This window comes from Barbus barbus (assembly GCF_936440315.1).
Source record: "Barbus barbus genome assembly, chromosome: 40".
NCBI lineage: Eukaryota > Metazoa > Chordata > Actinopteri > Cypriniformes > Cyprinidae > Barbus > Barbus barbus.
In genome coordinates, this window is record NC_136718.1 from 5,305,751 (window position 1) to 5,320,385 (window position 14,635).

The 14,635-nt window shown below is 33.4% G+C and overlaps 1 protein-coding gene across 2 annotated transcripts in view; it reads left to right on the plus strand.

Moving 5' to 3' along the window:
* Positions 1–14,635, plus strand: part of LOC306859731 (microphthalmia-associated transcription factor-like) — a 42,556-nt gene that overhangs the window by 18,878 nt on the left and 9,043 nt on the right. For both annotated transcript variants that reach the window (XM_079400953.1, XM_079400954.1), the window contains exons 2-4: positions 651–894; positions 12,541–12,771; positions 14,015–14,113. In XM_079400953.1, the coding sequence (XP_079257079.1) occupies positions 651–894; positions 12,541–12,771; positions 14,015–14,113 (574 nt within the window). The remainder of the gene's footprint in view (positions 1–650; positions 895–12,540; positions 12,772–14,014; positions 14,114–14,635) is intronic.

The following is a 14,635-nucleotide window of genomic DNA, read 5'->3' on the forward strand; positions in this document are numbered from 1 at the left end:
ATATGAATATACTTAAGTTCAGCTAATTGCATTTCATATGAATTCACACACTAGAATACATTTTCATATAATTGCAATTAACATGCAATTAAGTGTCCGAAAACATTACATGCAGTTGCACTTATGTGTTATTTTCATAAGTACTCTTTTTTAAAAGTATGCTAAAGTGTTTTTTCACAAGGGTAGAGCATTGCTATGTGATTGTGTGTGTCCTATTTTTATTGTGTCGCTGTGTGGTTGCCAAGATTGTGTAATTTTAATCTTTTTAATAGGTCAAATTTTTAATTTGCGGCTTTTGTGCCGCACAATTTTCATATCACTCATGTCCGTAGAACCAGCATTTGTGGGATAAGCTATTCACTGAAGTTTAATACTTTGGGGTTTGTTCAAGTTCCTTACCGTATAGTACTGATGCTTGTCTTGGCTTAGCATTGCTGTCAGTTTGTCCCAGTTGCTTCCATGTTTCCAATCCAACTCTATCCCTGTGGTCAAACTCATTATGCTTCCTAATGAACCACTACCAGGATCTCAAAATAATTCAATTATCCAGCACCTAGTGTACCAAACACTGTCCCTCTACAGAGCCCCACTTTCCTCCCTGAGTAAACTCTCTCTTCTGTGTCTGTGTCTGTGGGTCTGTCTGACTGCAGTAATCCATCTGAGCAGCAGCATGGCTCCTCTAAGCCCCCGCTGGGCTCGTCGGCCGTGACCTCTCGTATCCTGCTCCGCCAGCAGCTGATGCGCGAGCAGCTCCAAGAGCAGGAGCGGAGAGAGCAGCAGAGACGGCAGAGCTCAGCGTACGCACAGCCCTCCGTCACCCAGAGCCCCGCCATCAACGTCAGCGCACCCGCCAGCCTGCCCAGTGCCACCCAGGTGCCCATGGAAGTGCTGAAGGTAACGCAGGCCAAAAACGTCCTCTTGGGATTTAATGACAGCTCTTTTCCAATTTACTGCATTTTGGCTTTATGTTGTAGTTGCCATATTGTGCACCATTACAGAAAATTATTTATTTCATATTCAAGCAGAATTGCACAGCTTTATAACTGAAATATGTGATTTTTTTTTTTTTGTGAATCAAAAACATACAGCATGACAAGCATAGTACAATTGTAATTATTCAAATTAGTAATCAAATTAAAAGTGAATCAAGATCTTGACTGAATCTTAATCTTATCCACCATCACAAAATTGGACACATTAAATTAAATGTGAATAAAATCAAGATCTTATAAATCGAAATAAAATTTAACGGAATCTTATTCAGCATCACAAAATAATAATTGGATGGTTACTGCTAAAAACAAATCGTAAAATAATACTACTGTTTCAATTGAATGAATGGACAAATATAATGGTACTAAAAGTGTGAAATTATGGCAAATTCGCAATAGAAACTGGCGAATGGTTGGATGGTGCGTCGTCCTGTTTAAAGGTCTGCTCATACCACACTTATTAGTTCCATTGGCCTCCATTCTTTCACATGATGCGAATGCAGAAGACAAGAAAAGCATGCGAATATTCCAAAGTTCACGTTTGGCGACCTTGCTTTGTGAATTTGTATCATTGAAGACGTGTGACCAATAGAAGACTAATAGAAGTGGCTTCTTAGCTGAATTAAAGGAACAAACGAATCTGTTGGATTGCAGTGTTGCAGTAAAGTGAAGTACATGTTTACATAAGATTTTGGATGTATTATTGTTATGTAGTAATCCAGGTCGGTAGACAAGACAAGACAAGGCAGGCAGGAATATAAAAACAATAGGCTTTACTCTCGAAGACTTAGAAAGGTGTAACATCTACAATCACAGACAAAAACTGAACAGAAAGGATGACATTAAATAGTGCAGCTGACGAGGGATGGACAGGTGATGGGAGTTAACTAATCAAGACTAATGAGCAAATGAATCCTAAACTGGACAGGAACAAAACCAAATAAGGAAACACAGAAAAAGGCAGATAAAACAGAAAAAGACAAAACTTAAGTCCAAAGTTTAGTTTTGTTTTATTGAACAAAACTGTTCAAATACATTCTAAACAATAGAGCTAATGTAGATTACGCATTACAACAAAAGCCTGCAGGGGCGCCGACAACCTGACGATTATTTTTACACATTATTGTTTTAATATTGAATTAAGCACCGTTTAATTCAAACGTACACTTAATCTTTAATATTTGGCCATTTCTTTAGGACAGAAATGCTATAGCCGCTGTAATTACATGAATATGTGGACATCTATCCGTGTAAACTCAGAGTGAGGGTTTGAGCTTTTATTTTGAAATCGCGATGTATTCTCCTGTGTTTGTGTAGATTTATAAATGCTTTACCTTACAAATCTGATGAAATGGCGCACGTTGTGTTCCCAGATGAACGTTATAATAAACACAAACTCACAACAACATGCAGAGATGAGTTTGCGACGCTCCACATGTAAATGATAACTAATAGTTTCTGTGGAGCTACTGTGAACGGAGCCGCTGTGAGACGCACGAGCTTAACTACACGCATGGAAATAATTAAAGACCATATACTGTGTGAACTGCATCGCATATAATTATTTAATTAAATCATAGCGGTTGTGAATTCACAATTATGCTTAATTATGATTTTTAAATGGGTTTAATATATCATGCAGTCTTGGAAAATAGTTGTTTCTATGGATTCTCGTCTGTGAAATGCGCCACTTCCGGTATTTTGCCGGTTAGTCGACGCGAGCAAAATGAAGTCGACGATTTTTAAAAATCGACTAGTCGACTAAAATCGCGACAGCCCTACAACACATACTTGCATTGTGTTATGAATTCTGACACACATTGGTTTGTAACAGTGTGAGAAATCACAGAACTGAAGAAGATTTCACAGCAAAGCCTCAGTTGACCATGTCTTCTACGCTGACATTCTCCACAACTTTCCATGCTTTGGCTATGCTGGCATTAGAATATAATGCATTTGTTCTTCGGCGCTGACTGCTGAATTCAACTTGAACTTGAGTCTTTATCAGCTCAAGCGTGTCTGATTATGATACTGTCCGTGAGGGAGGGAGGGAGCGGGGTGGGCAGGGGACAGTGAAGTGTGTTAAAACGCATATGGGGATTATCTTTCCCCAGAGAATTCCTCTTTAATGCATGCTGTGCTCCAGCCTCTTGGAATTAGCCATCTTTAATCCTATTTGCTCAGCTACATTCAAAATCTTTTCATAGCTTTGATTCCTTGGTAGTCTGCGGAACTATAGACTGTTACTGATTTCTGTACTATTGTGCACAGACTGCGATAATTACAACTAAATCTGCTGCATCCCAAAGGACTCGGGCGGCTGATGTCACTCGGTAAGAGCCGTTATGTTAAATTTGGTCATTTATTGGGGAAAAGTAAGTGTCTTGCTATCAGCTCTATAGGATAGGCATGGGAAACAGTCATGTGCGTTGATTGTTGTTTTATTCTGGTGCTAGAATATTCAGCTGTGTTGATTGTTCAAATATGCATCGATAATAGTGATATTGCATGACTAAGACTCATATTTTTAGTATCTGTTAGTCTTTTTGTTAAGGTCTCAGCTAACTAACGTGCTCTGGTTAATTTTTCAGTCCAGACACCAAGTTCATGGACAATATTACTCTTTCTTACAGTCCTATTCAATCATTGTTATTGTTTCTTTTATGATTTTTTTTTTTGTTTGCTGTAATATTTTCCATTTAATTATTGTATATTCTTCTTTTTAACTATGTTTTTTTCTTAGGTGTGTTTTATAAATTAATCCTAATTTTAGATTCGTTCCAATATCATCAGTTTAATTGTTATATATTTTGCCACTTTAAAGCTTTATTTTAACAATTAAGTTTTTCTTAGGCGTTTTATAAATGAAGCCTAATTTTAGATTAATTTCTAATATTATCAGTTTATTTAATATATATTGCCACGGTGCCTTTTTAACTATTACATCTTTTCTTAGGTGGGTTTTATAAATGAACCTAATTAGAAATTTAACTCTAATTTTCTGGCTGAACTTTATAAACTAATTTAAAATAAAACACTTTTTTTACAAGTAGAAATTAAAGTCATACATTTTCTCATAGAGAAACATGGCTCTAGACTCAGGTGTGATGTTAATTAACTTGTTCTTTGCTGTTTCTATTTTGTTCGTATTGTGTTGAAACACCTTAGGGATATTTATGAAGCAATTAATGATCCCATATTTTCATTCTCACACAACAGTTTTTGTTCGACATGTGAAATATACTATATTTATGTGTGACGCTCCCCTGTCAGTAGAAGCAAATTAAGACCACCCAGCATGCTACTGTATCTTTCCGATCCAAATACTATATCATTAATTAAAATGAAAGAAAATTGCATGGTACTTTTGATATTTTATGCTGTAGGTCTAACGTAATTCAAGATTTTTTGTAAGCAGTAATTTCTAGATTCTAGTGTACATTAACCGAGCAACAACATAGAATATAAATGTTTAATAAAATGTGAAATGTTTTGAATATATGGCTTGCATGATTTTCTGATTTTTTGTGGGTTATATCAAAGGATAAAAAGGGCATGGCATGTACTCCGTAACCTTAACGTAGTATTTATGTTCAGTCAGTCGTTACTTATGCTAAGCTGAAGATGTGCTGGTCATTCAACCCATCGAACGGCTGTCAACGATTAAAACACACTGCCTCAAATCGAACACATGCTTTCATCTTACCACAAACAATGTCTTACCACAGTGGTTTGGTTATATACAATACAGACCAGAAAGAAATAATGCTTATTTGAGTTATTCACTGTACCTATTAAAGTATGTGACGGCATAATATCATAGTTTGTAACTTTGTAGCCAAAAGTTTCTGAAAAATGGTTCCCTTTTGATTTCTGTTCATTCATAAATGAGTAGAGGAGACAGTTTAAGAGATTAAAGGGATTGAATTCCTTTGGCAGTTTAGTTTGGATTTTTGGACCTAATCCTGAAAACTGTAGTTTATATTTTATCCATATTACATTTTATTTTAATTCAACAACAGAAAAATATATTGGAAGCAAGTCACGATAGATGCACAGACATTCAATAAAAGATGGACGTCAAATACTTAAATATAGATAAAAAAAATAAATATAAAGGCTCAGATAATGAGAACAAGAAATAGTAAACAGAAACTTAAAATATATTAAAACAAATATTTAGAAAAGTGTAGAAAAATTAGTAGAAACCTAGAAATATAGTGGAAGTATTTATAAAAGTGTAGAAAAAAGAGTAGAAACTTAGAAATATAGTAAAAGTATTTAGAAAAGTGTAGAAAAAAAGAGTAGAAACAGAAATATAGTCAAAGTATTTAGAAAAGTGTAGAAAAAAAGAGTAGAAACTTAGAAATATAGTAAAAGTATTTAGAAAAGTGTAGAAAAAAAGAGTAGAAACTTAGAAATATAGTAAAAGTATTTAGAAAAGTGTAGAAAAAAGAGTAGAAACTTAGAAATATAGTAAAAGTATTTAGAAAAGTGTAGAAAAAAAGAGTAGAAACTTAGAAATATAGTAAAAGTATTTAGAAAAGTGTAGAAAAAAAGAGTAGAAACTTAGAAATATAGTAAAAGTATTTAGAAAAGTGTAGAAAAAAGAGTAGAAACTTAGAAATATAGTAAAGATATTTAGAAAAGTGTAAAAAAAAGAGTAGAAACTTAGAAATATAGTAAAGATATTTAGAAAAGTGTAGAAAAAAGAGTAGAAACTTAGAAATATAGTAAAGATATTTAGAAAAGTGTAGAAAAAAGAGTAGAAACTTAGAAATATAGTAAAGATATTTAGAAAAGTGTAAAAAAAAGAGTAGAAACTTAGAAATATAGTAAAAGTATTTAGAAAAGTGTAGAAAAAAGAGTACAAACTTAGAAATATAGTAAAGATATTTAGAAAAGGGTAAAAAAAAGAGTACAAACTTAGAAATATAGTAAAGATATTTAGAAAAGTGTAAAAAAAAGAGTAGAAACTTAGAAATATAGTAAAAGTATTTAGAAAAGTGTAAAAAAAAAAGAGTAGAAACTTAGAAATATAGTAAAGATATTTAGAAAAGTGTAAAAAAAAGAGTAGAAACTTAGAAATATAGTAAAAGTATTTAGAAAAGTGTAAAAAAAGAGTAGAAACTTAGAAATATAGTAAAAGTATTTAGAAAAGTGTAAAAAAAAAAGAGTAGAAACTTAGAAATATAGTAAAGATATTTAGAAAAGTGTAAAAAAAAAAGAGTAGAAACTTAGAAATATAGTAAAAGTATTTAGAAAAGTGTAAAAAAAAGAGTAGAAACTTAGAAATATAGTAAAGATATTTAGAAAAGTGTAAAAAAAAGAGTAGAAACTTAGAAATATAGTAAAAGTATTTAGAAAAGTGTAGAAAAAAAGTAGAAACTTAGAAATATAGTAAAGATATTTAGAAAAGTGTAAAAAAAAGAGTAGAAACTTAGAAATATAGTAAAGATATTTAGAAAAGTGTAAAAAAAGAGTAGAAACTTAGAAATATAGTAAAGATATTTAGAAAAGTGTAAAAAAAAGAGTAGAAACTTAGAAATATAGTAAAGATATTTAGAAAAGTGTAAAAAAAAGAGTAGAAACTTAGAAATATAGTAAAGATATTTAGAAAAGTGTAAAAAAAAGAGTAGAAACTTAGAAATATAGTAAAAGTATTTAGAAAAGTGTAGAAAAAAAAGAGTAGAAACTTAGAAATATAGTAAAAATATTTAGAAAAGTGTAGAAAAAATGAGTACAAACTTAGAAATACTGTATAGTAAAATTTTTAAGGAACGTGTAGAAAAAAACGAGAAGAAACTTGGAAGTATAGTAAAAGTATTTAGAAAAGTATAAAAAGAGTGAGTAGAATCTTTAGAAATGTATAATAAAAATATTAGAAAAATAGAGAATTGAGGATACATTTGATACATTTCAAGCTTTTAAATGGCTTCCCACTGAAATCTATAAATGACAGATTTGAAGTTTTACAGGTTCCTGTTATACAAGAGCAAACGATCAAAAGAAAGCATAAAAAATAAAGCTTTGAGACTGGCTGTCTCTGACTAGCTTAGTCGCCCCCTTCCCAAAGCGATGCGAAATTAGCTTAGGTGTACCAGGCAGAGCCGCTGGACTTGAAAAGTGAAAACATTAAGCTCAGATGAGTTTGTCTAAAGACTGATTGGCCCCTAATTAGCCAAGTGACCTTTGATCTTTTCAGAAATAAGTACAGGATCAGGTCTGGGAGCGAGACAAAGGCAAGAACAGTCTTAGCACACACTGAACGCTAATTCAGCAAAGAATGCCTGTAATTAGGAGCACTCGTTTCATTCCAGCGCATATTTAACGCTGGGAAGAGGGAAAATAAGATGGACATGTGGGATGTAGGATCATAGCCGAGGGATCAATTTCACCATTGCCTATTCACAATATTTCAAAGAAAAAACACAAAACACAAGAAATATGTTTAGCGACACCGCTTATGGATTTGACTTTTGGCACTGCCTAATACTGTTTCAGTGAAAAGGCGGTCTTAACCATATAGTTTGTACTAGAATGTGAAACCGTTGCCATTGTATCGTAATCCAAATCTGCTTCTAATAACATCATCATCATCAGTAGTGTTTTGTAGTTACTCTTGAGGAAAAGTGTAAAGCTGTGGCAAAGAGTTAAGATTTTCAGCGAATAGTGACTATTTTGTTATCTCTTCACACAACACTTTTGTTTCTTTTTAGAAAACCTAGCACACAAGTCAGTGTGGAAATTTTTATGGTACTTTAGTGGTAATTATTGCTATTTTTGGAGCCCAACAGCTTCAGTCTCCATTTATTTGTAGTGTATGGATAAGAGCAGCCTGGACATTCTGCTAAAAATGTTACTTTGTGTCCATATTGGTATCTTAAAGGTACATAATAGTACCTAAAATGTGTGTATCAGTACCTAAAAGATACAAAAGTTTACCTTTTGAACAGCTTTAGTGTAATTTTTGATTTCAGGAGTGTGTCCATGTGCTCCTTGTTTTTGCAGATGGCACAGAGTCAGACTATCCAAAACCACAGAGAAATCGAACTGTTTTTGAAACTCATTTAAAACATTTCAGAAAACTGAATCTGTGTTTTTATCCATAGATATGTTAATTTTTCTTTTCCATAGTAAAGGTCATTGCACACAGAGTCCGAAAATCGAACCTGATCTGAATTTTTGTATGACGGACGAAAGTATCAGAGGCAGTGTGTAAACGTGTTTGACATAACGTGAGGTCGTATTTATTTTTCAACATGCGAAAATTTCATACAACAATTTCAGACTCTGTGAGCAATGACCTTTAATCTTGAAGATATTTAACAATGTTTTTGAAACAAATCTTTAATGCACACCAAGGTTTGCTTGCTTGTTAGCTGTATTTATTTATTTATTCCACACGATCCTTCAGAAATAATTATAATGTGCTAATTTGGTTCTCAATTATAATTTTTAACTACAATTTATTAGTACATTCCTGCATAATTTTTTATTATTTACAATTTAATATTAAAATGATTATTGATGCTCAGTTATGTTCTTATTATCAATAATATTAAGTTTTAGTACTTAATATTTTTGTGGAAACTGTGATTTTTTTTTTTTTTTTTTTTTCATAACTCCGATAAATAGAAAGTTCAGAAGAACAGCATTTATTTAAAATGGAAATTTTTATTTTTCGAAATTTTCCCTGAGCATAAGAGACTTTAAAGAATTTAAAGAACTGAATTATTCCAGACTTTTGACTGTTAGTATATAAAGTGTGATTTTGAGTTGTATCATCTATCGGCACCCATATCCGTCGAGCACTAGTAAGAACCCCTAGAGCACCCGAGGGAATCATTGAGAGTCTTGTCCATGTTGAGCAAAAACATTTTTATACGCATGCGAGATGATAGTTCAGTGCTGCACGAGTGCATCTTCTAAACCCCAGACAATGTGTCTCATTCTTGCAGTCTCAGCATTGAGGAGGATGTTCTTGTGACAGTATAGCCAGCGGCAAAGACCAGCACACAAGACAAGCAAAGATGAGGCGAAGAAGGCCAAGCTTTGTTATTTGCCATTTGCCCTCTCAATTGCTTGAGCGTGTCCTTTACCAAAAACATGCTTGAGAAACTTTCAGCCCCAGGAAACGGTTTGTTACTGAACTTTAGATTTGGGACTTCAGTAGGCACATAATCCAATGCGATTGACTTGAGTATAGTTCATGCAAACAGGAAACACATAATTTACTCAGCTTCATACTTAATTTAACCAAACAATAATTTAGCAGAAGTTTACAGAATATCTGAGCTGCTATTTTCTGTACATTGAATATGTGTTGAATATGTGTTGATGTGTTGAGTTGCATTGGCTCAACCAAAGCTGTAAATGGCCATTTCAACAAGTCATTCATAAAGTCTCATGATTGTTTATGGATGACAGAAGTAGTTATCAGAAGTATGCACAGCACATACTATATAAATATATAGCACAGCACATGCTTTGAATGTGCTCTGCTTAATTCTTGCCTTGGGGTAGAATTGTTATAGCTTTATGGTTGAAGCTTTGACTTCCTCAACCTCTGACTCCAGTCCATCCCTTCAGACCATGCTGAGAATAAACCCCTCTTATTTCAAGAGAAAAGATGGAAGGTCTGCCCTAAGAAGTCTCTTATGTGCACCAATGCTACATTTATTTGAAAAAAAAGTAATATTATGAAATATTATTACAATTTACAATAACTGTTTTCTATGTGAATATATTATAAAATGTAATGTATTACATTTTATAATAAATTACATTTGAATAATTCACAGTTTCATGTTGCTTGATAAATGTGACCCTGGACCGCAAAACCAGTCATAAGGGTAAATTTTTTTAAATTGAGATTTATACATCATGAATAAATAAGCTTTGCATTGATGTGTGGTTTGTTATGATAGGACAATATTTGGCTGAGATACAACTATTTGAAAATCTGGAATCTGAGGGTGCAAAATAATCTAAATACTGAGAAAATCACCTTTAAAGTTGTCCAAATGAAGCTCTTAGCAATGCATATTACTAATCAAAAATGAAGTATTGATATATTTACGATAGGAAATTTACAAAATATCTTCATGGAACATGATCTTTACTTAATATCCTAATGATTTTTGACATAAAATAAAAATGGATAATTTTGACCCATACAATGTATTTTTGGCTATTTCTACAAATATACCCCAGCGACTTAAGACTGCTTTTGTGCTCCAGGGTCACGAATTACTATATTTGAATTGTGATAACACTTTAAGGACAAAAGCTCTAATAACTAGCATGCATATTACTAGCATATTGGCTGTTTATTAGTACTTATAAAACACATAATGCCTTATTCTTCATGACCATATTGTACATTTTTCCTCAGTAAACTCCTAATTTGCTGCTTATTAATAGTTAGTAAGGTAGTTGTTAAGTTTAGGTATTGGACAGGATTAATATGTGATTTATAAGCACTAATAAACAGCCAATACGGTAATAATATGTATGCTAATAAGTAACTAGTTAATAGTGAGAACTGGCTCCTATTCTAAAGTGTTTAAAGGGAAAGTTCACTGAAAAATGTTAATTCTGTCATCATCTACTCACCCTCATGTCGATCCAAACTGGATGACTTTCTTTCGTCTGTGGAACATAAAAGAAGATATTTTGAAAAATGTCTTTGCGTGTGTGTGTTTGGTACAGCGATAGTCGGTGGTGCCCACACTGAAAGAACAAAATCTATATAAAAAAAATATATATATATATATTAAAAAGTCATTTTCTGCCAGGACATTTTATGTTAAGTTTATTTTTCACCCATAAACACAAAACAATACAACACACAATTAAAAGTATTTCAAATGCAGGTAAAACACCTGTGAAAAGTCCGAACAGAAATTCCTTCATATTAGCGCAGACACTGGATGCTGTTTTCAGAGCAGTGTTGTTATGAGCTTCACATTCGGTTTAGTCATGCATACTTTATCGTTCCTCAGAGAACAGCTGGAAATGTAAATGACGGTTCAGCTGTGAAAGATCACGCGTGTGTTTCGACAGTCTTTCTCACGTTTGCAGCGCTCAGATCTGAATGAGGCAGGCAGAGCCTCTCTTCTGTTCACAGGACGTTTGCGGCAGGATTCACTATGAGCCACAGAAAGACTCCATTGTTTCAACCTGACATTGACGTCACAGTTGCTCCATAAAGGCATAAAACAGCACAAGTTCAGTAGTGTTTGTTGTGTCTTGTGTTAATTGTCCAACAGGGAAAACTAATCAGCTATTCACTCTTTTTAGACACAACCAGCTGCATTCTTTATTGGTCAATTTAATAAATACTCACTTCAGTTGATCAAATAGTTGAGGATTCATTCACAACAGTAAAGTGATCAAACATCATTTCTAATAGTATAAATTGTATAATACTAAAACTGCAGTCTGTACTCTAGGGCTTGTCCTGGTTTTCCTGCACACTTGTAAAGTGTGTCAAGTGTGGTTTGAGTCGTGACCTCTGAGTGTAAAGGTCATTGTGTTTGCATGGCTCATGTGGAGGAGGAACTTGAGGACTCTTAAGAGATGAATAACTGAGCTAGGAATAGTATGGCTATTTTGGAAAATTACTGATTTGATGAAGGAACAGTGATTACAGAATTCATGGAAGTTACATGTGGGATAAAATGATTCAGGTTATTGTCTTTAGTGTTTTATCATTATTGTTATTATTGGGTTACACTTTATTTTAAGGTGTCCTTGTTGCAGAGAAATTATACATTTAAGTACTGAGTAATATTAATTAACTACATGTACTGTATGGTTGGGGTTTAGAGTTACTTGCATGTAATTATACATAATTTATTGTTATTATAATAGTAAGTACATGTAACGTGTAACATGGACACCTTAAAATAAAGTATTACTTGTTGTTGTTAAGTAATATCATAAAATACATTATTAAAAATTAGATATTTTATTACAAATAGTGAATTACTGTGTTTACATGGTTTTAAGACTCAAAGGTTAGAACATTTTAGCCTTTGCTGGTTGTTTGTCTTTAATTTTTAGATCTACAAAATAATAATAAGAATAGTTAATAATCAATCAATAATATTTGTGTGGTTCAGTGTGTCTATTTTATTTCACAAGGGGGGGGGGGGGGGGCACCAACAATTTACATAACAGCACCAATAATTTACATAACAGCACCAATAGAGAAAATAACTAAAGGAGATAATAAACCATGTTTATTTCGGGAAATTTTTTACTTAAAGAAAATGGTCTATTTTTACAAAATGGTAATAATTTTTTAAGTACAAGAAAAAGTACTTATATTAATAAGTGGATTTTAGATTTTAAAAAGGTGTGTGGTTTAGTGTGTCTATATTTGTAAAATAAAATAAAAACAGCAACCGTTTATATTACAGGAAAATAAAGAAAATCTAGTTTTTAGATGAGTTAAGAAAACTTTTACTGTTACATGGTACTTCCTCCTCATGTGTGATGTGTGATTATTTCCTGTCTGTGACTCTCTGTCTGTCTGTAGGTTCAAACGCATCTTGAAAACCCCACGAAGTATCACATCCAGCAGGCTCAGAGGCAGCAGGTGAAGGCGTATCTGTCCACCACGCTGGGAGGAAAGCTCGGCTCGCAGGCCCTGAGCTTGCCGTGCCCCAGCCAGGCCCCTGACCACAGGGGAATGCCTCCGGGGCCGGGCAACAGCGCCCCCAACAGTCCCATGGCCTTACTGACCCTCAACTCCAACTGCGAGAAAGAGGTAATGACAAAATATTGCTCTTCAGTGCTTTCTATTTATTTATCAGATTTATTTATATCTGATATTTAAAAATTGTATTTATATGAATTCATGATATTGAATCATGTGTATACAGAACACATATACAGAGGGTTCTACTTTATTTTGTGTCTTTGAGTAATATTATTAGCAGCATGTAATTACTATAATGTTATTGGGTAGGGGTTTGGTTTAAGGTTAGTTGCTTGTAATTATCCATAATTTTATGTTGTTACTATATAAGAGTCATTCTATTTAGGGTACACATCAGGAAAGGTGTAATAACCGTATGGTTTCTCAATAAAACAACAGTTGGCTTTAGTTTATGTATTTTATCAGAACACAGTTTGACAGTTTCATCATTTTGACTCATAATGTCAGTGGCAGGCCTTGTCTGGCCAACCGAATGTTGTTTTCTTGATCAGGTTAACCACCAATTTTAATCTTTATTTGAACTGAAGTCATAAATCTATCACACAAAACTGGGCATAAACATATAATAGATCACAGCCAAACCAAAAGGCCCTTTGGTAGGGTTTATACCAGCTGGACTATAACAAGACTGACCGACGGGACTGAGAAGACAAACCAAGCCAGGACAAAACACACAGGAAGAATATAAAGGGGAGGAAATGAGGAGGCTAAAAATGAGCCAAGATGTAATACTGAGCACATGGCAAATGAACAAAACAGAAAGCATGTGCTCAACACAAAGACGAGAACAAAACATGAATGCCATAAACAAGACTAGACAGAGGCGACAGGATCCTGACAGGTTCGCCAAGAGCACAGCAAACATATTTCCCATAAATCCAGCGGTATCAGTAAATGATGTATTAATAGGTAGACTTTATGAAGATGTCATTTCAGAGCTCATTACCTGCTAATCAATAAAAGTGACTCCAGCCTCACGGTTTGCATCTCTGTGAACGTCTCGCCGAAGCAGCTGGCGTGGATTGCGTCACAGCTCACGGTGTGAGAGAGATAGAGAGAGAGATGTGCTAAAACAAGTGTTAATAGATTAGAAAGAGTCTGGCATTGGCACACTGAGAGGAAATACACAGCTCTTTAGGATGTGCGTCAGATTAACCAGTGATTTTCAGCATAGCTATGGATTGATTTGAACTCTTATTCCAGGGTTAATTGACTTCACTATGCGTTATCCTGTATCTGAGCGGATGAGCTCTGACAGCTGATGATATTTATTGCTTTTGATTTTTCTCAGATGGACGATGTCATTGACGACATCATTAGTTTGGAATCCAGTTACAATGATGATATCATGGGACTGTCGTTGGACCCCGGACTTCAGATGGCCAACACGGTATATACACTGCTGTTATACTTTCTTCTGTTACCTCACTTATTCATTTTTACATCTTGTAAATACTAATCTGAGTACGTGGAAGGAGGCATATTTCATACTGTATGTGTATGTTGTGTGATAGTGCTGCTTGGCTGAAGTCACCAGAAGCACAGTTGACTAATGACTACCATTGAAAAATATATCATGCTTTTAAGAGCTCTATGTAGTTATATAATTACATTATTTATTTTTTATTACTTATTTGTTTGCAAAACAACTGTAACGGTATAATTAATTTTTCTTGCAAAACATTTAATATAATGGAATATTTTATTATATAATTTATTATATAATATTCTATTTTTATCTTATTTTTATTTTGCAAAGAACGGTAGTAATATAATGAAATATGTATTTAATTAATTTAGCTTAAAAACAGTTAATATAATGAAATATTCATTGTCTTATATTGTTTTATTTAATTTTGCTTGCAAAAACAAATAGTAAAAATAATAGTAGTAATATAATAAAATATGTAAT